The sequence below is a fragment of the Acomys minous genome, assembly GCF_964271855.1.
Source record: "Acomys minous genome assembly, chromosome: 4".
Classification (NCBI taxonomy): Eukaryota; Metazoa; Chordata; class Mammalia; order Rodentia; family Muridae; genus Acomys; species Acomys minous.
In genome coordinates, this window is record NC_140486.1 from 72,662,349 (window position 1) to 72,689,600 (window position 27,252).

Here is a 27,252-nt window from a genome sequence, read left to right on the forward strand (position 1 = left end):
TTATTTAAATTATTTAAAATTTAAGCCAGGCGTGGTGGTGTAGCATGCCTTTAATCCCAGCACTTGGGAGGCAGAGGCAGGCAAACCTCTGTGAGTTTGAGGCCAGCCTGGTCTATAGAGTAAGGCCAAGGCTCACACAGAGAGGCCCTGTCTCGAAAAACCAAAAACATTTTAAAAATGAAATTCAAATCATGTCCTTTCTTCTCTAACTTATATTTAGTTTTCAGCAGAATGGACATTCGCTCACATCACTGTGCACTGATCCAGGCATGGCGACACGCTGCATGTTTCTTCACAGCTACTTGGGAGGCTAAAGTAGGGGAATCACTTGAGCTCAGAAATTCAAAGCCAACACAGTGAGATGACAAACAAAAACAAAACAAAAACCCATTGACCATGTTGTAATGCATCATACTTTCCACAAGTTCATCTTGTAAGCTTGACCTGATGAGAAAGTGCCTATGAAACTAGTAACACACAATTGTGAGAATTTTAAGTGTATCTGTGAGGGCAGGTCTAGAGAAAGTTAACTCAGGGTGAAAAGCCTACAAAGAGTATGGGTGCCATTGCATAGTCTGTGGGGCTAAGAGACATGGAAGGGGGAAAAGGAGAAAGTAAACCAGTCTAGACCCCCCTCTCTCTCTCTTTCTCTGTCTCTCTCTGTCTCTCTCTCTCTCCTTATCTCTCCCTCCCTCTACCTTTCCTGGCCACTGTGATAGAATCTTTGCCAAGCCCACTTCCATGATAGATTGAAACCACTAAAACTAAGCAATAGAAACTGTTTGTCCTTTACATTGTTTTCTTAGATGGTCTGTCAGAATAATGAAAAAAAAAAGAGAGAGAGAAATTTGGTACCAGGAGTAGGGTGGTTGCCGTAACAAAATCTTTCTTTCTTTTCCAAGATAAGGTTTCTCGGTGTAGCCCTGGCTGTCCTGGACTCACTTTGTAGACTAGGTTGGCCTTGAACTTATAGAGATCTGCCTGCCTCTGCCTCCAGAGTACTGAAATTAAAGGTGTGTGCCACCACACCTAGCCAACAAAACCTTTCCATATGGAAATTGGAATTAATTGTCAGGAGAAATGTGAAAGTTTGGGTATCTGGTCTAGAAAGCCCTAGAATGGTGCACTGAGTATCAGTGGGTGATTCCGGTAGGGGGTCAGATGCCTTGAGTGCTGATAGAACTGTGGAAAGGAGCCGGGTGTGGTGGTGGCAAATGCCTGTAATCCCAGCAGTTGGGAGGCAGAGGCCGGCCTGGTCTACAGAGTGAGTTCCAGCCAACCAAGGCTACATAGAGAAACCCTGTCTCGAAAAACCAAAAACCAAAACCAAAACAAACAAACAAACAAAAAACTGTAGAAAGGACAGAGTCTGGTTGTGAAATTTCATATGGAAACAAGAACTCTATTGGAAATTTTATTTGTTCTGGCAATTAACTTATCTTTATTTTGTCTGTATGTTAAGATTTTAAGGAAGGCCACCAAATACTCAGCCTATGGCATTATTGTTGCTAGTGGTTCTTCTTCTTTTTTTAAATGAGATTTGGGCCAAAAAAAAAAAAAAGAACAAAGGAAAAATAACCCCCCCTTCCAAAAAAATAAAAGTTGATTAGAAAAACCAGTGTAAAGTTGAAAATGAGAAAGGCATGGTTTCTAAAGAGGCCAGTGCCATTAGGAAGCCATCACTGTGCACTGAGACTGAGACTGCGCACTAGGACCAACGCCTTAGTGGCATGTTAGGAATTGGCCAGATGGTCAGCTCAGGGGCCTGAAAAGTAAGTCCTTGGAAAGAGTTTCTCTTATCAAGACAATGCTTGTAGGGTCCTTGTTCCCATAAGACCAACCAGGAGATTGTTTCCTGGGATCTACTTAAGCATGCTCAGCCATGTCTGTGCTGATGCAGCTGTGGTCCGTGGGATTCTAATTGTCATTTGAGATGGTGGCAGAGTTGGAGGTTTATGTGGTGCTGGGTGCAGGCATACAAGACGCAGGAGTTTTATCTCCAAGGAGGTTTCTATCTGGACTCCAAAGCAATGGTTTTTTGTATGGTGAGGAGCAATGTGTGTGTGTGTGTGTGTGTGTGTGTGTGTGTGTGTGTGTGTGTGTGTGTGTGTGTGTGTGTGTCAGGGGGCTCTGCAGAAAATCCTTGAGAAGGCAATACATGAAGCTGTGAGGTTAAAACCTAAGTGTGTAATGAGACCCCAGAATTTGGGAATGTGAGCAATATGGAAAGTTGCAGGCAGAAAATCAAGACAGATTTGCCTTGGCTGTCGAGTGAGGGCTGCCCATGCTTGTTGGAGCCCACCGTTCCATTATCCCATGCCAGGTAGGAAGCACTCCGGAGGTCTGCGATCCAGTACTTCCTTGCTCTTCTCTATTCCTTTTAGAATGATAGTGTTTACAGTCTACCATTGTGTCACTGTTTACAACTTTTTCATGGCTTGTAGGGACTCACAGCCAAGCATTTGTCTTTGACTTTCACAATGGTGGAACTGTTGTGGGAGCTCAGAAGAGAACTGAGAACATTTTGTATTGAGGTGCAGGCCCTCAGTTGGGGTGCCGTAGCAGCAGGTGCATTTGCTTGCCAGGCTGCTGAGGAGTGTGCTTGTCCTGGTTAATGATTGCCCCCTTGATTGGTGTGAGAGGTTCCTGTGGAAGCTGAATGTAGTGCACACTTACAAGCCTGGGATTCAGGAGACTGAGGGTGGAGGATTGCTGAGAGATGGAAGCCATCCTGGCATGCATACTGACCCTGGGCTACAGAGTGAGATCCTGCCTCAAAAACAAACCAAATAAAGAGTTGATGGCTCGGTGGATAAGAGTGCTTACTGCACCCTCATGAGGGCTTGAGTTCACGTCCTACCGCCCACATAAAGAGTGGGGCATGCTCGGAACTGGAGTCACAGTTATAAGCTGCTGTGTGTGGGTGCTGGGAAATGAACTCAGGTGCCAGGCAAGCACAACACGGGCTCTTAACTACCTGCTGAGCTTTCTCTCCGCCCTTCTGCCCACTTTACAAAAAGATTTTGCCAGCTATAGACCTGACGTACATTTGTTATAAATTGGGCTGTCCTGCCTGGCATGGTGGCTTACGTCTTTAATCTCAGGACTGGAGAAGCAGAGGCAGGAGGATCGCTGTGAGTTCAAGGCCAGCCTGGTCTACAAAGCAAGTCCAGGACAGTTAAGGCTACACAGAGAAACCCTGTCTCGAAAAACCAAAAATAAATTGGGCTGTCCTTATCTTATAGCCGAGGAAACAAAAGACAGAACATCGTGTACATGATAGCTCACTGACACAGGGGTAGAGATTCACTTCAAATCTGGATCAGTCTTTTACTTAAGCTCAGCCCTGTACACCACAGAGCACACTAAGTAAGAGAGGCTTTAAGAAGTGTTTCCCTGGTGGGTGATTTCCCTATAAGGATGCTAATAATTTTAACAATTGTCTAAAAGTGTACTGGTTTGTATTCTTTCAGCTTTCCCTCAGTCTTCTACAGCAGTCACTATCACCTTTAGGAGACTCAGAGACAATCTCTATGAAAGAGTGATTGCAGGTACCAAGCCCACGAACCTTTCCTCTCTTGCTCCCAGGCATTTTATCACAGTAGTGCAAAGTTCAACACGCTGAAATTTTCTTATAGCTTTTTAACTTCTAATTAAACAGTTCAACAGGTGTAAAAAAAAATCTGCTAGAATTGAAAGTTTTTATTAGTAGAGAATGGCATCGGGGCTGGAGAGATGCCTCGGTGGTTGAGTCACTGGATGCCCCTCCAGAGGACCTGGGTTGTTTCCAGCAACCACGTGACAGCTCACATCAGCCTGTAAGGCAACTGCCAGGGGATCTGATGTTCTCTTTTTTGGCCTCTGTGGATGCCAGGCATGTTCATGGTGCACAGACATACAGGTAGGCAAAACTTTTATCCATATAATTTGTAAATGAGTATAAATAATTAAGTTACATGGAAATAAAAAATATATGGTGGTGCATACCTTTAATCCCAGCACTCAGGGGGCAGAGGCAAGTAGATCTCTGAGTCTGAGGCTAGCCTGGTCTACAGAGCAAGTTCTAGGACAGCCAGGGCTACATTAGAGAAACCTTGTTTCTAAAAACTAATACACACACACACACACACACACACACACACACACACACATCTCAAACATCAGAATTTTGTGAGCACTTTTCACAAAAAGAGCTTTTGGATTATTTAGGCACTAAAAGGAAAAAAGATCACATGATTTCAGAAGCATATGTTACAGTGTCTGTGCTCTTACTCATGTCTCATGAAAAGTGTGGCATTCAAGTTCACCTTTGCAACTGGGCCGTGGTGGCACACGCCTTTAATCCCAGCACTAAGGAGGCAGAGTCAGGCGATCTCTGTGAGTTCTAGGCCAGTTTGGTCTACAGAGTGAGATCCAGGACAGCCAGGGCTACACAGAGAAACCCTGTGTTGAAAAACCAAAAGAAAAAAAGAAAAGAAAGTTCACGCTTGCTCATTGATTCCTGCCCTGTAGGACTCTCTTTCTTTCTTCCTTTCTTTTTTTCCAATGTGTTCACCTTACATCCCAATTGCAGCCCCTCCCTAGGAATCTCTTTATTCCTTTCCTTCCTTCCTACTTTCCTTCCTTTTTTGTTTTTTTCAGGACAGGGTTTCTCTGTGTAGCCTTGGCTGTCCAGGCCTCCCTTTGTAGAGCAGGGTGGTCTCAAACTCACAGAGATCCGCCTGCCTCTGTCTCCCTTGGCATTAAAGGCACACGCCATCACCATCACCACCCAGTTCCCTGTAGGAATCTTGCAGACAGACATTCTAAAGGAAAAAGTTTGCGATGGCTACTGTGGTCGTCACCCAACCTTAAGCAGTTCCTATTGGCTACCTATTCCTGTATGTGCTTCCTAGACCCCAAGAAGAGGAATATAATAGTGTTGAGGATCTGAAGGGAATAGAGGCTAAATCAGAGTCTCTTGGGTCCCATGGTCTGAGAGACAAGGATCTGTTTATTGAAAACAAGATGTCATGAATAAGGAAATAAAGTACACGTTAATGGGCCATAACGTACTTCTCAGAAGCTTAGGCCTCAAGTGCACAAAAAATAGGTGCAGTTCAATGCCAGGTGTAACTGTAGCAAGCTATGCTAAGCGGCAAAACACAAATAATGTATAACTAACTTCTTGGAAGAGGTGGGAAAATTCATATAAAGATAGTAACATTCTGAGTGTGCATTTAAGGTTGTGACTCTCAGACTTGGATCGTCAGAGTCTATTCCTGGAAGCCCAATTGAGAGTCAGAGTCCAGAGTCGACACAAAAGCCAAGGAATTTTATTGAGCCGATGTGCTGGGGTCCACCAAGCTCAGAAGAGTTGGAAGACCTCGTTTTGTAAAAGCAGAGGGTTTAATTACCCTTTATAGAAGCAGAACTCAGCAACGATGGTTAGTTATCAAGTGATAGGCTAACACTAGGTGACCTTTTAGGTGGATGGGGGTCTGAGGTAGTAAATTCCAAGTAGGATGCGTTGGGGGCAGTAAATTCCGAGAGCAGGGTGGAGATGGAGCCTAGGGGAGAAGTTTTACCTCCAGCCTGCAATTTTTAACTTGCCTACTGTTAACTTGCGCTATTGTTATGATGGCTAAGCCCAAGCCACCTGGAATCTCACATTGCTAAGCTAACAATGTTACTGTTAACATGGCTGAAAGCAGGAGGGAGGGAGGAATGGGTGCATACAAGTGAGGGGGAAACTATTGAGATGTAATCTGAATAAATTAATTAAATAAAAATATCCTGTCCAGGGCTGGAGAGATGGCTCAGAGGTTAAGAGCACTGGCTGTTCTTCCAAAGGTTCTGAGTTCAATTCCCAGCTCACAACCATCTATAATGAGAGCCGGTTCCCTCTTCTGTCATGCAAGCATACATGCAGGCAGAACACTGTATACATAATAGATAAATAAATATCTACTTTTTAAAAAATGCTGTCCCAACCAGTGAGGTGGCGCACGCCTGTAATCCCGGCACATGGGGAGGCACAGGCACATGGATCTCTGAGTTTGAGGCTAGCCTGGTCTACAAAGCGAGTCCAAGACAGCTAGTGCTACACAGAGAAATTCTGTCTCGAAAATAGAATTCGGTCCCTTTAACACATCCAGTCTCTTTTAAAGTCCAAAATCTCTTAAGAATTCAAAACTCTCTCTATTGTTGGCTCCTTTAAAAAATAAATAAATAAATAAATAATCAAGGTAAATATTTCCTTACTTCAAGAGAGAAGAACCAAGGCATGGTCACAGTCTGAACAAGCATATTCAAACACCAACCATGTAAATAACTCAACGCCCAGTGTGTAGGATCCACCCACGGTCTTCTGGACTCCTTCAAAGAAAGGGCTTGGGTCACTTCTCCAGCTCCGCCCTCTGCAGCACACACAGCAGCTTGTCTTCTAGGCTCCGGCTGCCTCCCCCTCCACTGCTGCTATTGCCCTTGGTGGTCATCCCACGGTACCTGCATCTCCAGAACTGGGGGAGTCTTCTGCTGCAGCTGGGCTGCGCTTTCACCAGTAGCCTCCCTGAGCTCGCTTCTCTGCGTGACCCCTTCAGTGCAGGTCCTTCACCTGTCCCTGAGGATGCGCCTTCACCGATGGCCTCTCCTGGCCTCTCACAGTGCCAAGTCTCACAAGTCTCAGCAGCTCTCCGTGACACCTCCATGCCTTCAAACCAGTACTACCTGGGTGGCTCTCACACTGCCAAGTTCAGCTGCCCACACAGGGTACAACCTTGGCTGCCCCTGGAACACAGCTCTGTTTCCTCTCAGAAAACACTTCCCCAAAGACTTCATCTCAGTGATGCTGGTCTCTTCTTAACCACCACTAATTTCTCAGCTCCCGTAAAGCAAAGGTTTCACTTTATTAGTTCTGGTATCTTGTTAGTCACAGTTGAGTCTTTAGCCCCAGCTAACCAGACCACAGAATCTAAATTCAGAATAACAAATGCCCCCAATAGAGTCTGTAAACTTCCCTCTAAAGCCGGGCGTGGTAGCGCACGCCTTTAATCCCAGCACTCGGGATGTAGAGGCAGGCGGATCGCTGTGAGTTCGAGGCCAGCCTGGTCTACAAAGTGAGTCCAGGATGGCCAAGGCTACACAGAGAGACTCTGTCTAGGAAAAAAAAAAAAAACTTCCCTCTAAAATTTCACAAGCCAGGCCTCCACCTTCTGCAGAACACCTTCCTACAGAGCACCTCACCGAGCATAGTACCCTCAATGGCTTTTTTGTACAAAGTCCCAAAGTCCTTCCCCAATCTTCCCCAAAACAACATGGTCAGGGCTGTCACAGCAGTGCCCTACAATATATTAGTGTATCAATTCTAATACTTTTTAAGTAGTTATAAAAGGAGTTTAAGTAGTTATAGAAATTATAACAATTTTTAGACATTCAGTGAAACTGCTTTTTGTTCAAAAGGACATTTTTTTTTTTTTGAGACAGGGTTTTCCTGTGTAGCCTTGGTTGTCCTGGACTCACCTTCTAAACCAGGCTGGCCTTGAAATGCCAGAGATCTGCCTGCCTCTTCCTCTGAAGTGCTGGGATTTAAGGCATGCACTGCCATGCCCAGCCAAAAGGACATTAATTTTTGTTTGTTTGTTTTTTGCTTTTGTTTTTGTTTTTGTTTTTCAAGACAGGGTTTCTCTGTGTAGCCCTGGCTGTCCTGGACTCACTTTGTAGACCAGGCTGGCCTCGAACTCACTGAGATCTGCCTCCTTCTGCCTCCTGAGTGCTGGGCTTAAAGGCGTGCGCCACTACCATCTGGCTGAGGACATTAATTTTGATTGTGGTTTAGTCATTCGACATCTAGAGCATTCTCTAAGATCACAGAACACGATGCCTGTATTGGTCCAGCTTTGGCCTTTAGAGCCCTTAGTGGTCTTTCTTGCTGCCGTAGAGCCATGAGTGGTTTCCGTTTCAGTCTGGAGGAAGTTCTGTGTTATTTATACTTCTCCTTGTTTCAGCGTGGCTGAGCTCCAGAGTAAGAAACACTTAGAGAACAAAAGATGAGTCAGCAAAGATTGAACAGGAAAGAACTGTCTCTGACTGAAATTAACCCAGGAGAACTGGCAGAGGTGAAGTGGTATTGAGGGTAAGCAGCTTTCCTAGGAGAGGGAAAACCGCAGAGTAAAGGCTTTGAGAGAGTCAGAGATACACTCAGTGCCCAGGGGGCGCTACAGCCCCCACAAAGGGCCAGGCCCCATCATGTTATCCTTCTTGTCTTGCAGGGATGAGGGAAGGCCGGAGAGCTTGGTTTGAGGAGATGAGACCCTGTGCCCACCTTGCTGAGGCTGCTCACTGTAGGAGTTAGAGAAACCCAGCCAGCCTCAGCAGATGGAACCTCAGACATCCCTTCAGGGAACTGGGATATATAAGACTTTTTCCTCTGTCCTGGAAGATTGGTTTTCAAAGATAGGAATCCAAGCTGGGCGGGGTGGAGCACACCTTTAATCCCAGCACCTGGGAGGCAAAGGCAGGTGGCTTTCTGGGAGTTTAAGTCCAGGACAGCCAAGGCTACTCAGGGAAACCCTGTCTTAAAAAACCAAAAGCAAACAAACAAACAGAAATATAGGGATCCAGGAATTCAAGCGATCTACAACTCGTATTATTACTGATTACTTCCTAAATTAGTCCTGGGAATAATAATTCCCCAACATAATATTTTAATTTATTTATTCACTTTACATCCCAATCATAGCCCCCAATCTCCTCTCCTCCCAGTCCCTCCCTCCCTCTTCCTCAGAAAAGGGGAGCCCCCTCTATCCGCCCACACCAGCTCATCAAGTCACATCAGGACTGGACATATCCTCTTCCCCTGTGGCGGCAAGGCAGCTCCACCAGAGGAAAGTGACCAAAAAGCAGGCAACAGAGTCCATGTTAGAGACTGCACCCGCTCCCCTTACTAGGGAACACACATGAAACCTGAGCTGCCCATCAGTTACATCTGTGTAGGGGGCCTAGGTCCAGTCTATGCATGGTCCTTGGTTGGTGCTTCAGTCTCCCGAGCCCCTCTGGGCCCTGGTTAGTTGGCTCTGTTGGTCTTCTTGTGGGGCTCCTGTCTCCTCCAGGTTCTTCTACCATCCCCCCACTTTCCCACATGACACTTTGTCTAATATTTGGCTAAGAGTGTCCACATCTGATTAGAACTGTTGTTATGTACAGTCTCTCAGAGGAGAGCGATGCCAGGCTCCGGTCAGTGGTGTCGGGTTGGCTCTCTCCCGTGGGGTGGGTCTCAGGTTGGGCCAGACGTTGGTTAGACATTCCCTCAATCTCTGCTCTGTCTTTATCCCTGCACTAGGACGCCTGTTTAGATAGAGGGCATCCTCTTCCGTCTCACTTTCAGCTAGAATCACCCCCACATCCTCCCAGAAGCCTACCCTGTCTCCAGCCTGTCACAGAGATGCCAGCGCCCTCTTCAGGCCTTCCGCCCTCCTGCCCCTCCCTGCTCTCCTCAGGTCTGATCTCTACCCTCATTTCTCTCTATGTTCCCTCTCCTACCTTGTGCCCTCTCACCCAACATAAACTTCTTTAATTAAAAAAAAAAATCAAGCGCTGGAAGGCGGCTTCTAGAAAGGCTTAGGGTCACCTTTATGGCCCAAGGGAGAAGAATAAGCTGCACAGAGGTCCGTGCAGCCAGTCATGATTCAGTTGTTAGATGTGTCCCCTCAGGCACTTCCGACTCACGCTGTCCTGCCCAGTCATGAATCAGGACGCCTCATCAAGTTGGCCTGAAGGCAAGTCCATGGGGCATTTTCCTGATTTCTTTGTATTACTGCTTTTTTTTTCTTTGAAAATAGGTTCTTCTCAAAAAAAAAAGAAAGAAAAAAATAGATTCTTCTCTCATATAATGCATAGTAACAACAGTTTCCCCTCCTTCCACTTCTCCTAGCTCCCCCTGCCTCCCCTCTCCCTCAGATCTGCCCTCCTGCCCCCCCCCCATTTCCTCTTCAGAAAAGAGCAGGCCCCCAAGAGAGGACAATCAGACAGAACAAAACAAGCTACAGTAATACAGGGTGAAAGCCTCTATCTCAAGGCTGGCAAGGCAACCCAACAGGAGGAGAAGCGTTCCGGTAGCAGGCAAAAGTGTCAGTGAGGCACCTGCTCCCACTGTTAGGAGTCCCACAACAACTGCAAGCCATGAGCCGTGATGTGCAGGGAGAGGCCTTGGTGCAGACGCACACGGGCTCTGTGGGGAGCCCTGCCTGGGTGATTCATGTGGGCCGTGTTCTCCTGATAGTCTCCATCCCCTCAGACAACACAGATAGATAATGACACAGCCTTCTGCAGAGTTCTGCGGCCTCTGAGGGGAGGGAACCAGTGGTGACCTCCAACTTAGACTCTCCTCTCCACACAATGTCTGCCTGTGGGTCTCTGCACCGGCTCCCATCTGCTGCAGAGGCAGCCTCTCTGACGGCGACTGGGCAAGGCACTGATCTATGAGTATAGCACAATATCATTAGGGTTTTCCTGATTTTTGAAAAGGGGGTCAGTTACTGGCTTCCACCGTCCCTAGGCAAGTAGCCCGAGCTTGTAGGAAAGGTAGCTGAACTTGAGGCAGGAAGCAGCATTCATCCGTGGGTTTGCTTCGGTCCTTGCTTGAATTCCTACCCTGATTTCCCTCAGTGGGACTGTAATCTGGAAGTATATGTTGAAATAAACCCTTTCCTCCTCAAGAAGAAAAACTTAAATGATTAAGGGGTTTTATGATAATGCCGTAGCTCCTGCTTGCTGAATGCCTAACATGAGCCCAAGAGCCTGTGAGGTCCAAGACACTTAGAGCTGCATCCCTCAGAGCACAGAGACGAGGACACACCGGCAACTAGATGTGCCCTCCAGGCACTCAGCACCGCTGTCTCACTCTTGTCACTGTGGTCCCCTTCCACACTTTGTCCAGCCCTTAACTCCGCTTCTGTCCTCTTAGATGGCAGTCCTTCACCCTGGCTGTACGCCTTGGGAAGGTTTGACACACCCTGGCCCATGAACTCCACCCACTCCTCATGCAGACTCTGATTCTTTTGTAAGTGTCTGTGATCTTTTATTTTAAAACATTTTTTCTTCCCTGACTGTCACATGTTCTACAGGCAAGCAAGGAACATTCGTGTAATCCCAAGCCCATCCATGGAAGTTCATGAAATGTGCCTCTTAGAAATTTACTCTGAGAAGGTCTGGCTGGCTAAGCTGCTCTGACACTTGACCAAAGGTCACTGGTGCACTGGTGTGCCCCGTGCTTACAGCTACGAAGCAAGCCTGGCCATGAAGCTCACGGGGCCATTTCCTGGGGCTCTTTTTTTTTTTTAAATAATTTATTTATTTTTATTTTATGTGCATTGGTGTTTTGCCTGCATGCATGTCTGTGTGAGGGTGTTGGATCCTGGAGTTACAGACAGCTGTGAGCTGCCATGTGAGTGTCAGGAATTGAACTCAGTTCCTCTGGAAGAGCAGCCAGTGCTCTTAACCACTGAGCCATCTCTCCAGCCACCTCCTGGGGCTCTTTATTTCATGGTTTGTAGTTTTGTTTTGTTTTTTTGAAAAGTAGGCTCTCAGGCAGATTTTGACACTTGCTTGTTTTTGCTCATCCATCAAGGACAGGATTAGCAAATTACAGTGAAATGCATTTTGATTTTATTCCTGGGACATGCCTCCTTTCCAGACTCTTTACTTGATGAATTCATGTTCCAACACTAAGACCCATTTTCTTAGCAACCATTTTTTCAGAACAATATGGGCAGTTCACTAAGAACTGGACAGAGGATGGCTATGTTTTCTGTTGGGTTTTTTGGGGGGGGGGCTATGATTTATTCTTATGTATACAGTGCTTTGCCTACATATACACCCACAGGGCAGAAGAGGGCATCAGATCTTATTATAGATGGTTGTAGGCCATCATGTGGTTGCTGGGAATTGAACTCAGGACCTCTGGAAGAACAGACAGTGCTCTTAACCACTGAGCCATCTCACCAGCCCCCTTTGGCTATGGTTTTAAAACAAATCACACTGTAGAGATGGAGTGAAGGACACAATTAGGCCTATTATAAAAGTAACTTCTTTTGGTGGGCAGAGCCACATAAGAATCACAGAGTTGCTTTAAATAGAATTATTAAATAATTGCATATAGGCCGGGCATGGTGGCACGCGCCCTCAATCCCAGCACTTGGGAGTCAGAGGCAGGCAGATCGTTGTGAGTTCGAGGTCAGCCTGGTCTACAAAGTGAGTCTAGGACAGCCAAGGCTACACAGAGAAACCCTGTCTGGAAAAACAACAGCAAGCAAACAAAAAAATTGCATGCAGATCACTAGACCTTGAGTGAGGTGTGCAAAATTAAATATTCTAAGTTCCAAACAGCAGAAAGTTAAAATCTTAGGTGTCCTGATTAGAAGGTGGTAAGTTCCACTCAGAGAGAAAAGGATTCTGATGCCACTGCTCGGGAGGCAGAGAAAAGAACATTACTGAGTTCGAGGCCAGCCTGGTCTACAAAGTGAGTCTAAGACAGCCAAGGCTACACAGAGTAGCTAGCTAGTAAAATGCTAGCAGAGCTATCAACCCTTCTATCTCCTTTCCTCACTTAGAGAAGAGAGATGATAGAAGCACCTCCCTCAGGCTTCACCACGCACACCCAGAGCCAGCATAAAGCGTCAGGGTGGCCTTTGTCTTTGCCGTGTTTCATACTCATGTATCTCAGAGAGACGACAGCGGGCAATAGGCCGTGATTTGGGGATGAGTTTAATTGGGTGGGAATTAAAATGTTGTAATTTACCGCAGCTACTCGTTAATCCCTGAATGGCTGGTGATGTGCAAGCTTCCCGATGTGAGCTTCCTGGTGTGCACTTTTCAGTGTGCAAGCTTCCTGGTGTGCAAGTTTCCCATGTGCAAGCTTCCCGGTGTGCTTATGGTTTAGCAGAACATTGAAACCAGGTGGTATGAAGCAGCCAGCCTCAGTGTTTGCATTACTGTTAGTCAATTCAGCATGTAGTTAAATGTCAGTTTGTCTGTCTCACTGATACATTATTCAAGCACACATTCGGGTGTATGTTCCCTTCTGCCAGGTCCCAAATGAAGCGTCTCTTATCTGCCATAAACAATGCCCCATTGATGAATTCCACGTGGAAACTTTGTTTTATTGTATTATATTTTGAGGCATAATAAGCTTAACACAATTTAAAATTTAAGAATTTATTGCAGTGAAGCACAGCTGGGACCAAATGAATATAGAAACATAACAGAAAATATTTAATAAGTTGTGCCATGTCTAGATAAAGGCAGCGTCTGGAATCTCTTCATTGGTCAGGCAGTTCCCTGGTGAGAAACAGGCGTGCTTTGTTAGCTTTTCTTTTTGTCCCCTAAGACAGGTTCTTGCTCTGTAGCCCGGGCTGGCCTGGAACTTACAGAGACCCAGACTGTGCCTTCCACGTGCAAACATTAAAGATGTGCAGCACTGGTTCTCTCTTTGCTGCCAGATCTCTGCCGCCATGGGTCCCTGCAGGCTCCTGTGGAAGAGCCCGGCCCAGAAGCGCTGCCCTACCATGGCTGGGGAGAATGTCTGACAATATGAAGAGATTTACAAAGTGGCCAGGAAAGGCCTGGCTCCCTCCAGATGTGACCCCAAGGGACTCACACGGAGTGGCACAGGTCCGATGTGTGACTGGTAATAAAACCTTGAGAACCCTTAAGTCCAAAGGCTGTGCCCCTGGTGTCCCAGAGGATCTCTACCATTTGAGAAAGAGGTTGCTGCTGCAAGCATCTTGAGAAGAACAGAGAGGAGAAGGATGCTAAATTCCGCCTGACTCGGATAGAGAGCAGGGTTCACCAGTTGGCTTGTTACTAGAAGACTAAGCAGGCGCTCCCGCCCACCTGGAAATACGAGCCCTCCACAGCTTCTGCTCCAGCAGCATAAATTCGCACATGTACCTGAGCAGTAAAATCACTTAAAATAACAAGTGCGCCACTCCCAGCCTGCCCAGCAATTTATCCTTTTTATAACATTATTAAGAAGTCTTTTTTGCTTGCTTATTTTATTTTTAATAAAGAATCATTTTGCCTTTTAGAGAACATACATTATCTTTCTATAAAATGTAATCCTTTACATAGTTTCTCACACATTTGCATATTTGTGTCTGTTTTAATTGAAGGTATTTTTACTTACCAGGCTTGTCCCATTCATGTAAAGTTTTCTTTGCACATTCAAAGTTTTTTTCTTAGTGTTACCAAATCATGTTGATTTTAAGTGGCAGATATGTGTACTATAAGATATGAACATAATATTATTATTAATACATACAAACCAAGAAAGGTATGTATGTATGTATGTATGTATGTATGTATGTATGTATGTATGTATGTATTGGAGACAGGGTTTCTCTGTGTAGCCTTGCCTGTCCTGAACTCGCTTTGTAGACCAGTCTGGCCTCAAGCTCACAGCAATCGCCTGCCTCTGTCTCCCGGGTGCTGGGATTAAAAGTGTGCGCCACCAGGCCTGGGCTTCTTGTTTGTTTTTTAATTAAACAATTCTACTTTATACAAATCATTCCACTCATTTTTAACAATAATGTCCTTCTTTTCTAGACACCTCGGACTTATTGCTGTGCGAACACTGAAGACTTGGAGGCCGTTATTCACCACGTCCACAGCCTATACCCTTTGGCCCCTTTTCTGGCAGCAGGCGTGTCAATGGGAGGGTAAGGACTGTTCTTAAATGTTGGAGATGGAAGCAGCCCTCATGGCGTTCATAGTCTCTCTCTCTCTCTCTCTCTCCTCTCCCCCTCCCTCCCTTCCTCCTTCCCTCCCTCTCTTAGAGGACTACACAGGCAAGGGGAGCAGTTTTTAAAATTTGTTTGTGTGTGTGTGTGCGTATACATGTGTGTGCACATGCATGTGTGTGTGTGTGTGTGTGTGTGTGTGTGTGTGTACACCCCTTGGAGCAGGACCGGTAGTCAGTTGTGAGCTTCCTGCTATGAGTTCTGGGAGCTGAACTCAGGTCCTTTGGGAAAGCATTAAGTGCTTCGTGGTAGAGCATCTTCAGCCCCTTTTGGAACTATGAATTGCCACACTTATATTTGAGTGATACCTGACAAATAACTGTTTGTATTGCATGTGTGCATGCATGTGTGTGTGTGTGTATACACATGTGTGCATGCTTTAGAAAGAAAGAAGTCTAAAGTATTATCTAGTATTTTCCTTTACTATCCCTCTCACCACTGTCCAAACTTACTTTTTTTTGAGACACGGTTTCTCTGTGTAGTGCTAGCTGTCCCTGAACTCACTCTGTAGACCAGGCTGGCCTTGAACTCAGAGATCTTCCTGCCTCTGCCTCCTTAGTGCTGGGATTAAAGCATGTCCAAATTTACTTTTAAATTGAATTAATTAATTTATTTTTTAAGCTGGGTGTGGTGGCATACACCTTCAATCCCAGCACTTGGAGGCAAAGGCAGGTGGATTACTGTGAGTTCTACTGGTCTACTGGTCTACAAAGCGAGTCCAGGACAGCAAGGCTACACAGAGAAACCCTGTCTCAAAAAACTATATATATATATATTTTTTTTAATAGAGCTGGAGTTTGAACCTAGGATAAATGTATGTTAGGCAAACACTTTACCTTTTTAAGTTTTATCTAATGAAAAATTCTCTTTCGCACATATTTAACCTATTTGCAGAATACATTACCAAAAAATAGACTTAACTATATATATAAAACTATAGATATTTCACCCACCAAAGCCTATATATAAGATTAATACTACTTATCTATTTTCATTAGGATATTTTATAATTTGTGTATTTTATTCTACACTATTGATACTCAAGCACACTAAATGACCATTTGCCTTTATTTTAAAAGCTGTTTTTGGAGGGCTAGAGAGATGTATCAGAAATTAAGAACACTTGCAGCTCTTATAGAGGACGCAAGTTTAGTTCCCAGCATCCACATGACAGCTCACAACCATTTAAAACTCCAGTTCAGGGGGATCCTAGTGCTGTCTCGTGGCCTCCATGGGCACTGCACGTGCATGGTGCACAGACGTACATGTGGGCAAACACCTATATACGTAAAAGTAAATGAGTGTTTTGTTTTTTATTTGTTTTCTAAAGCCAGTCAACCTTTAAAGCAGAAAACAGTTTTCTTAACTTTATATTCCGGGTGTATTCATGGATGGATGGATTTAGCCATCTCTGTTTTCAGAACATCTTAAAAGTGTGGGTGTTGGGAAACGCAAGGGCTCCGTGAACAACCAACTTTGAAGAGCTTTTCAGATTCTGATAAAGAATCCATCTCTTCCATTAGCATGGAAGGTCTGACTTGACCTAGTAAAGGGAGTATTCTGAGTCAGTGTGGAAACAAGTGGGATTTCCAGGTCCTGCTTAGAGGACTGATTTTAGCACCTCCCTCCTCCAGCCCACAGTGTGAACCTGAAAAGACAGATGAGGGCTGAACTTTCCCCCCTAATCTTATGAATTCATGACTTTTTTTTTTCTTCAAGGCTAGCCCTTACATAAAGAGAACCCAATTGTGTATTCAGAAGCTCTGGGGAAAGGCCTATTCATCCAGCATTGAAACCTCGGTGCCCAAAGGCGGGGTCTGGCCATTCGATTAGCTTTTCCAGCTAGCTGAATAGTAAAGGCTGGTAAATGATTTGAAGGGATCACCCCTTCCAGTTGCCTGGCACTGGGATGCATTCCCAAGTGAGCGCACTTTCTTTTTCCTCTAGAGATGCAGCTGACTAAAGCAGGAGTTTTGCGCCCAGTGAGCCACCGGGCTGGGGCCATCTCAGTGCGTGGGATGCCTGGGGCCAAGTGTGGGCTTTGAGCCAGAACAGATTTAAGTCGAGAAACTGCAGCTCTGCATCCAGATTCTAGTGTCCCAGTGAGTTAGGAAATACTTTTTAAATAAGTAGGAAATCCCAAACACAAACCCCTAAGGGCATTCCCTGCATACAGTCACCCCAGCTTCTGTGCTTACCAGCTCATGTGTCGTCTCGGTTCATCAGTGTTGCCCAGGCGACCAGCTCAGTCCCAATTCTGATCCTTGTTACCCAAATGTCAGCAATCATTTTGTTATGTCTGATGGGACTGAGAAGAGCACGTGCTTAATGCATGGAAGGGCCTGGGCTCAGTTCCTAGCATCTCGAGATAGTGATGGGCCGGTTGAGTCACTCCTCGGTGTTTGGCTGTGATTACCTCAGTGGCTGATACAGCCTCTGCCCCAGGACAGCAGAGTCAGTGGACTGGGGCACAGGAAGTCGGGATGGGATCTTGCTTAGTCCACACAGTGCATCAGCCTCATAGCAGCGGGTCACACAGAGGAGGGCCAGTGGATTAGGACCTCAGTTGGCAGCCCTACAGGGAAGGCCTGGCTCTTTTCTTGAAGTCAGAACGTTTTTTTGTTTGTTTGTTTGTTTGTTTTTGGGTTTTTGAGACAAGGTTTCTCTGTGTAGCCTTGGCTGTCCTGGACATGCTTTGTAAACCAGGCTGGCCCCGAATTCACAGCGATCCACCTGCCTCTGCCTCCTGAGTGCTGGGATTGAAGGCATGTGCCACTACCATGCCCAGCAAAGTTGTAACACTCCTACACACCAGAGTTAGATTAACAAACAGTACTCATCAGAATCCTTGTGCTGAGTGTTCACAATCCCCCAGTCTTCTCTTATTTAATTTTATAGTTTGATAGTACAGATGTCAAATAAAATTCTGTTCTTTGGTATTTAAATACTTTAACTCATGAGTTCTTTCTCCATGTAGTTCTTTCATTCCCACAGTGCCCTGCCCACTGGTGACAGGAGGGGTCCTTCTTTCAGGGTAAAATAATAACTTTTTCGGGGTAGTACTTTGACATTATTTCACTCGGGAGTAATAACCAGGAACTGCCTCTGAAGATTTGGTTGTGCGAATTCCAGGGACTTACTGAGCTAAAAACAGTGAATTCAGCGGGGTGTGGTGGGGCACGCCTTTAATCCCAGCACTCGGGAGGCAGAGGCAGGGGGATCTCTGTGAGTTCAAGGCCAACCTGGTCTACAAAGCAAGTCCAGGAGAGCCAAGGCTACACAGAGAAACCCGAGAGAGAGAGAGAGAGAGAGAGAGAGAGAGAGAGAGAGAGAGAGAGAGAGAGAGAGAGAGAGAGAGAGAGAATATGAATATTCCTGTCTTAAAAAACCAATTATGACCAGGGCTGGAAGCGCTTCAGGAGTGAGGTGTTTATTGCCCTACATGATGACCTGAGTTCTAGCCTAGGACCTACACAGTAGAAAGAGAACCCACCCCCTCAGATTGTTCTCTGATCTCCAGAAACTTGCTATAGAATGCACATGCATGTGTACATACAATAAATACATGTAATTATAAATTAAAATAATAATAATTTCAAAAGCTAGATGTCCACTTTTCATAAAAATTTCCTGCCCTTGTAAGCCACTTGACTTGTAAAAGATATTGAGGGAGTATTTTGTTTTTGGTTTGGTTTGGGTTTGGGTTTTTCGTGGCAGGGTTTCTCTGTGTTAGCCCTGGCTGTCCTGGACTCGCTTTGTAGACCAGGCTGGCCTTGAACTCCCAGCGATCCAGCTGCCTCAGCGTCTAGAGTGCTGGGATTAAAGGCGTGCGCCACCGTGCTGGGCATGAGGGAGTATTTCATCTGTTTTGGAACCTAGGCTACTGAAGTAGCTGTGTCTAGAAGATGTAATGAGAGGTCCAGCGAGGGCGGCATCCTTCACGGTTTGAACTGTTGAGCTCAACTCAATTCTTGTCCATCACAAGAATTGAACTTGCCTGGAGCAGGGCGGAGGTGGCGCACACCTTTAATCCCAGCACTCGGGAGGCAGAGGCAGGCAGATCACTGTGAGTTCAAGGCCAGCCTGGTCTACAAAGTGAGAATAGGACAGCCAAGGCTACACAGAGAAACCCTGTCTTGAAAAACAAAAACAAAAAACCCAACTTGGCTGGAATTGAGAAAATTAATAGAATAAAAGAAACAGGATATCCTATGGCAGAGAAATTCTGTAACTTTAAGGGCCAAATGCTCAGCCACAACTCAAAAAGTCTATTCCTGGACTGGAGAGTCCTTCATAAGCGCGCCCTGGAAGCCAGTGCATGGGTAAGGTCCATGACCACCCGCACTCAGGGAGTTAAGTCCAGACAGTAATAGTTCACAACGTCCCCAGGTGATCGCAGTACACAGGGCACATCTCTTCCGTGTTCGCATGACTTGGTTTACGCCATAAGAAGAAACATATAGGAATCAATACGGTTTGTCTCACTCACAGTTTAGTCAAGAGCAATGTAAGTAAGGATATGGGTCAGGATGTCCTCTCAGACAAATATGAGCACAGCAGGTGACATGTCCCTGGGTAAAGGTCTCTACAGCCAAGTCTGATGTCCTGACTTTGACCCCTGGACCCACACAGTGGAAGGCGAAAGCCGACCCCCACTCACACCGTGGCACGTGCACATGCAAGAAAAGGTAACACATGTATAAAAAAACAACAACAACAACAAAAACCTCTTGAAACGATGAGGAATGAACAAAAATAACCTTTCCAATGTGCAGGACTTAAATAGCAGTCATGTGATAGGGCAGACCCAGCCCTTGGGAAGCCAAGACCAGAGGGTCAGGTGCTCAGCGCTATCGTACGGAGTGAGTGTTCAGGGTCAGTCTGGGCTGTCTGAGACCTTAGCTCAAAAAACAACAAAAAAAAAAACTGAGCAGTGGTTGCTGCCTTGTTCTCAGGAAACTCATGGTTAGAACGGAGGTATCTTACAGATGTGACCAGTCACAGGCTTCTTGTTTCTCCCCATTTTAGAATGCTGCTTCTAAATTACTTGGGCAAAATTGGGTCCAAAACGCCTCTGATGGCAGCTGCGACCTTTTCTGTTGGCTGGAATACTTTCGCCTGCTCCGAGTCGCTGGAGAAGCCACTGAACTGGCTGCTTTTTAATTACTACTTAACAACATGTCTCCAGTCTTCAGTTAAGAAGTAAGTCATATTTAAAGCCATTTGTTACAAACGTTTTAGGTTTCATAACCCAGCAGTATAACATTTCAGGGTACAACACTACCAGCATATGTGATTTATTTACATGATTTATTACTACACCAAAATATCCCTTTCTATACTATGAATGTATAGCACAAATTATAAGTTGAAAATATAGATAAAAGTAATAAAGCATTCTGTGTCTGGGCCTCCTCATCCCCCACACCCATCCTGCATTGAAGATGCTAGTCTAAATTATTCTGAAAACTATGTTAGTATGGAGAGTGTTTGGGATATTTCTTTAGATTTCTTGGTTATTAATCTTTCCCAAACCTAATTCTCAGGTATATGTTAAGACTGTCCTCTGCAGCTAAGTGTCCAAGCACTTAGGAAGATCTCTGAGGTCTAAAAAGTGAGCTCCAGGACAGCTTGGGCTACATAGGGAGACCTGTGACTTGGGGTTTTATTACTGTGGAGAGACACCGTGACCACAGCACCACCTACAAAGGCAAACATCTAACTGGACCTGGCTTACAGTCTGGAGGGTTAGTCCATTGTCATCATGGTGGAAGCTGGAGGCGTGGTCCTGCAGGAGGAGCTAAGAGAGCTGCATCTAGATCTGCAGCCAGCAGAGAGACTGAGCTACTAAACCTGGCTGGACCGTCCACTCCCACAGTGACACACTTCCTCCAGCAAGCCACACCTCCCAATAGTGCCACTCTTTATGGGCCAGGCATTCAGACATAGGAGGCTAAGGGGGCCATTTCTGTTCACATCACCACACCCTGTCTCAAAAAACAAGCCAACAACAGAGTGTCCCGTGTTGAGTAATACAGCTCCTTAGGCAAGTTTTTACCAGCATGGTGTGTTTTAGAAATGGGATAACGTGAACTGGAAAGATGTCTCAGTGGGTAAAGGTGCCTGCCACCAAGCCTAAGGACCTGAGTTCAAGCCCCATGACCCACAAGGGAGAGAACACAGTCCCTTACAGGGACTTTTGACCTACACACACACACACACACTCACACACACACACACACACACACACGGACCCAAAATAGATTATTTTTTTAATTTTAAGAAAACTTATTCACCAGGCATGATGGCGCACGCCTTTAACCCCAGCACTTGGGAGGCAGAGGCAAGCAGATCTCTGTGAGTTTGAGGCCAGCCTGTCTACAATGCAAGTCCAGGACAGCCAAGGCTACACAGAGAAACCCTGTCTCGAAAAAACCAAAAAAAATTTTAAAAAAAGTACTTTTAAAAAGCAGCCAGGCATGATAGGACATGCCTTTAATCCAAGCACTTAGAAGTCAGAGGCAGGCAAATCTCTATGAGTTCGAGGCCAGCCTGGTATACAGCGTAAGTTTCAGGACAGCTATGGCTACACAGAGAAACTTAGTCTCAAAAAAACAAAACAAAACAAAACAAACAAACAAAAAAGCACTAACACCTCTTAGGAATGGATGTTGATGTACTTACTAGTCCTGTATCTGATTAAGCAAACTTAAAATAATTTCATTGTGCTTTTTATTACCTTACTTTGTGTAGGCAGCATGCTGTGGAGGTCAGAGAACCATCTGTATGAGAACCATGTTCTCTCTTTCCACCATGTGGGGCATCAGACTTGACAGCAGGGGTCCTTCACCCACTGAGCCATCTCACTGGCCCAGGAAATATTATTTTAGTACCGGCTTTGTGTCCTGTGTTAGGCTATTTAATTATCTACTTTTATATATATTTAGGAGACAGTGTCTCTGGTAGATCCGTGTGCCTCTGGCTCCCGAGTGCTGGGATTAAAGGTCTGTAGCACCACGCCTGGCTTTGTAGAGATGATCCTAATTTTCAGTTTTGAAATGTCTTTTGTTCCAGGCACCGGCATATGTTTGTCAAGCAAATTGACATGGACCAGGTCATGAAGGTAAGAGGACACTTCTCCAGATGTTTATTTCCTCTTGTGACGCCAAGAATGGATAGATTCAGTCTGGTTTTGTTCTTCAGGCTAAGTCCATCAGAGAGTTTGATAAACGATTCACCTCAGTCATGTTTGGATATCGAACAATCGATGACTATTACACCGATGCCAGTCCAAACCGCAGACTGAAGTCAGTGGGGATCCCAGTGCTGTGCCTGAATGCTGCGGATGACGTGTTCTCGCCCAGCCATGGTAAGAGAGCCATCTGTCCACATGCTTTGGCGTGACATAACTTCCTTTTTAAAAGACTTGTTTTTTAGTTTTATTTCTGTGTATGTATGTCGATGTGCATATATGACAGTGTGTGTTGGTATTCACAGAGGCCAGAAGAGGGCAACAGAGGCCCGGGAGCTGGAGTGGCAGATGGTTGTGAGCCACAGACATAGGTGCTGGGAACTGAACCCGGGCCCCCTGGGAGAGCGGCAGCACTCTTAACTGTGAAGCTGTCTCCCTGGCTCCTCATTTAACTTAAAATATTGCTGTTGTTTCTTTCTTTTTAATAATATTTTTACATATATATTTATATTATACGTATATAACATAAACTACATAGACCCAAGAACCACAGACGAATCTAATAATAATAATAATAATAATAATAATAGTTGTTGTTGTTGTTATTATTATTATTAGAATCTAAAAAATAATAAATGTTATACTCATAGTTTTTTGGCTATTTGTATTTGGCAGCCTTGTAGAAAACATGTTCCTATCTTGGTAAGTCTAAAGCTGTTGTTTCTTTTGAAGGAGATATGATAATAAACACAGAAAGGCTGGTCTGCTATTAAGGTTTTTTTAAGATGCCTGTCATGGTGCTCCATGCCTGTAATCCCAGCACTTGGGATACTGAGGCAAGATATGTAAAGAGCTTGAGGCCAGCCTGAACTTAATGAGCTGAAAAGCAGCCTGGGCTAGCAAGACATTATCTCAAACAGGCAAACCAAAGTCAGGCCTCTCCAGCTCTCTCAGTGTCAGAGTCAGGCCCCCCTAGCTCAGTGTCTGAGTCAGACCCCACTAGCTCAGTGTCTGAGTCAGGCCCCCCCTAGCTCAGTGTCCGAGTCAGGCCCCCCCAGCTCAGTGTCCGAGTCAGGCCCCCCCAGCTCAGTGTCCGAGTCAGGCCCCCCCCAGCTCAGTGTCTGAGTCAGGCCCCCCCCAGCTCAGTGTCCGAGTCAGGCCCCCCTAGCTCAGTGTCCGAGTCAGGCCCCCCCAGCTCAGTGTCTGAGTCAGGCCCCCCTAGCTCAGTGTCCGAGTCAGGCCTCCCAGCTCAGTGTCCGAGTCAGGCCCCCCTCCCAGCTCAGTGTCCGAGTGTTTAAGATCACCTGTGCAGGGTCCCCACCTGCTGTCAGGGACTCAGCCTGTGTGGGACTCAGTGCTCGTGTGTGTACAACCTTTGGTTCTGCTTAACAGAATGGGCTCCAGCAGCCTCGTCTGGGAGTCCATTGTCACTATTTGCCTCCTCTTCCTGGAGTCCCAAAGTAAGAGAATTTAAAGTTTTCTTCCCCTTTAACTGGGAAGAGAACCTGAGAGAAACATAACGTCCTTGTGAATTCCAATGCTGGAAGCAGATCTGGGCTAAAAGTTCCTTTCTAAAGGAAAATGGTCTAGTTTCCCCCCTAGATACTGTAAGAAAGAAAATTACTCTAAAATTAGCCTTCATAGTCTCTTAGTTGAAGAAGAGCAATTAGGCAAGAGAGATGGCTCTGTGGTGAGGAACATGTATTGTTCTTACAGAGGACGCAAGTTCAATTCCCAGCACCTACATCAAGCAACTCAAAATCACCTGTAACTCCAGACCTGACGCCTGCTTCTGCCTCCACAGGCATGTGCACTTCACACAAGTGCACTTCACACATGTGCACATTCCTGTCTTAGACACACATAACTCTAAATAACAAAAATCGTAAAAAGAAGCCTCCTGACTTTTAAAAAATTAAAAAGAATAGCTAAAATCAAACATGTTCATTTATTGAAAGTAATCTTACAAACTGGAGTGTCGGTAGGCTCGCCCTCTAACTGTATTGTGTGAAGTTTTAAGGGGGGCTGTTGGTTTTGTTGTTGTCCACACAGGATGTCATTGTGTAGCCCAGGCTTGCCTGGAACTCGTGATGCTCCTGCCTTAACCTCCCGTGTTCTGGTATTTCAAGTGTGACCCACCATGCCTGGCTCCAATATATATATATATATATATATATATATATATATATTTTTTTTTTTTTTTAAGTTGTTTTCAAACTTTTACGTTTTTGGGGTGTGTGGCTTGCATGTGCGTCTGTGCCTGCTGGCCACACAGGTCAGAAGAGGAAGTCATAGCTCCTAGAACTGGGGCTGCAGATGGCAGTGAGCTGCCCCGTGGGAGCAGGGGGTCAAATGCAGGCTCTCTGCAAGATCAACCTGCGCTCTTAACCTCTGAGTCATGTCTCCAGTCCCTCAGAATAAAACAAAACAAAACAACAACAACAAAAACATGTTCCCAACTACTTAATTAAAACCATTTCTTTGGGGTGGGTTGGAGCTCTGTGGTAGGGTGCTTGCCCAGCACGTGAGAGGCCCAGAAAGGCCCAACTGCAGCATATGTTGTAAATGTTTTAGAAAATCGCAGCGTACACAAATATTTGAAATCACCCATCATTTCTCTGAGAGATCACATAACTGGCACTTTGAGCCTTTGGCTGTAGATGAGAAAATGAAACTGCCTTTGGTATCTATTAAATTGTGTGGTGGTTGCCTCACATAATTTCACTGGATAAGATCTGGTATTTCTCCATCCACTCTTATGGATACATTTGCTACAAACAAGTTTCCCAGGATTTACCCTGACTCACTAGGGCAAAGTTTGGACTCATTATTTCCTATTTGTTCCCAGGCCCTCTAGATATTCTTACACAGAGTGGACAATTGTCTGCATCCTGAGGGAACAGGCGGCTTACTTCGTTCACAAGACTGCAGCCTGACAAAGCCTTTTGTTCTGATAAGACTGTAGCAGTCAGGGTTAGAAACCGCTGAGAGCGCTGTGTGAAGGCCAGTGGGAACTTAGGCTGAGCGCTCATGAGGCTCTCAGTTAGTCTGTGGGGCTAGGCAACGCATGCGTGCAGGCGTGCGCACACGTGCGCACACACACGTGCACAGACACGCGCACACACACACACAGTCTCTGTCTCTCTCGCCTGCGAGAAAAAGAAAACAACATGTTTACTTCGTGCTCTTGAAGCTTCTGCGGGAGGTAAACTTGCTAGAAGACATGCAAACGCTGCTGTTACTAGGGAGTTGATTACATCTCACTTCAGCTCTGTTTTCCGATAAAGTTCCTCTTTCTGTTGAGTGTAAACAGAAAACCAGGAAGATAGAAAGAGATAATCGCCTTGTCTAGATGTCTCAGCAACAGAAGGTTAAACACTTGTTACCGCTGGGCAGAATTTTATTTGTTTTTAATACACACACACACACACACATCACACTTGGAATTTTAAGTCCTTTGTAAAGATATCAATCATCTTTAGAAATCTAAATTTATGTAAACTTAATCAAAATTATACAGAATGGATTTGCAACTCTCACAAAGATTAGCTTAGTTTTAACTTCTCAAAAACAAGAATCAGCCTATGTTTTCATTTTATTGCACCTTGTCTTTCCATGTGTGTTTGTGCATGCAAGTCCATGCATGCACATGAGTGCTAGAGCACATGTGTAGAGGTCAGCCAGTTCTTTCTTTATACCACGTGGGTCCCAAAGAGAAGAATCAGGTTATCAGGCTGGAGAGATGACTCAGCAGTTTACAGTCCTGCACTACATCTTTATTTTTATTTGTTTTGGCTTTTCTAGATAGACAGGGTTTCTCTGTGTAGCCTTGGCTACCCTGGACTCACTTTGTAGACCAGGCTGGCCTCGAACTCACAGTGATCGGCCTGCCTCTGCCTCCCGAGTGCTGGGACTACAGTGGTGCTGTTACAAGTATGTGTTTAATGATGTTTTTACTGATTACAAATGATGACGTACACTTTTCCTAACCAAGAAGAATGTTAATGATCTCTCTCTCTCTCTCTCTCTCTCTCTCTCTCTCTCTCTCTCTCTCTCTCTCTCTCTCTCTCTCCCTCTCCCTCTCCCTCTCCCTCTCCCTCTCCCTCTCCCTCTCCCTCTGCCCCTCTCTCTCCCCCCTCCCTCCTTCCTTCCCTCTCCCTCCTCTACCTCCTTGCTCCCCTCTCCAACTCCCCACTTTACTTTAATTCCTCAAGCTATCCCAATAGAAACTGCTAAGCAAAACCCTAACGTGGCTTTGGTCCTTACTTCTTATGGAGGCCATATTGGTTTTCTGGAGGGAATCTGGCCTAGGCAGTGCACTTACATGGATCGAGTCTTCAAGCAATTTGTGCAGGCCATGGTTGAGCACGGACACGAACTCTCCAACATGTAGTCACTGGGTGCATTAAGTCTGAGCCACCACGGTTAAGGCAGTTCAGGTTAATGCAGGAATTTCGTGATGCTGATACGCCGGCAGGTGGGTGAAATGGTCCAGAATCACAGGCAAAAACTTCTTAGGGAAACAAAACAACTTTGTAGCAAGAAACTAAAGATAGTTTAGATTGTTACTATCGTAGATCTTATTTTTACTATGCCTTACCAAGTATGACCTTAAAATTAAGTAGTCCTTATGGAACAGAATTGCACTTAACCAAAACTATTGTGTAAAAAAGATTTTAATTCCTCAGGGTTTTAATTTAGGCTAGTATTTTTAGATCACTCTGTTTAGGTGACTTAATAGCACCTTAATAACTGTTAAGGGATTTTGATGATTTGAATGTAAATTATTAGAGGGGCATTCCTGATAAGAAGAAACTGAAAAGAATAAATTACAATGTGCTAAGTGTTTGTTCTGACTCTAAGATGCAAATGCAACAATGTTAGACTGAATTCTATACCTGCTCTTTACTCTGATGATATTAAATTAGGGCTGATTTATGTTTTATAATTATTATCATTTACATCCTTATTTTTAAAATAGTATATGTGCATACAGATATCATTATATTAAAATAAATTCTATCATTTTAAATTGTTTCTTTGTGGGTTTTTAAATCTTCCAAAATACCCTGTTGGGTACCGTAACATATGGCTTTAATTTCAGCCCTCGGGAGACACAGGCAGGTGGGTTGCAGTGAGTCTGAGGCCAGCCTAGATGAAAATAAGTGACAGTGAGCCAAGGCTATCCAGTGAGACCTTGTCTCAAAAAGAACGCAAGGCCCACAGCGTGGTATCTGGGCAGTGTGCTAATAGTAATTTCATGAGTGTATTATCAGAGACTCTTTG

At 45.1% G+C, this 27,252-nt stretch overlaps 1 protein-coding gene across 1 annotated transcript in view; it reads left to right on the top strand.

The window, feature by feature from the left end:
* Positions 1–26,998, top strand: part of ABHD3 (abhydrolase domain containing 3, phospholipase) — a 51,194-nt gene extending 24,196 nt beyond the window's left edge. The window contains exons 5-9 of the mRNA XM_084778062.1: positions 14,581–14,693; positions 19,803–19,976; positions 21,849–21,897; positions 21,978–22,143; positions 26,181–26,998. Coding sequence (XP_084634188.1) covers positions 14,581–14,693; positions 19,803–19,976; positions 21,849–21,897; positions 21,978–22,143; positions 26,181–26,359 — 681 coding nt within the window. The 3' untranslated portion in view covers positions 26,360–26,998. The remainder of the gene's footprint in view (positions 1–14,580; positions 14,694–19,802; positions 19,977–21,848; positions 21,898–21,977; positions 22,144–26,180) is intronic.
* Positions 26,999–27,252: the final 254 nt, after the last annotated feature.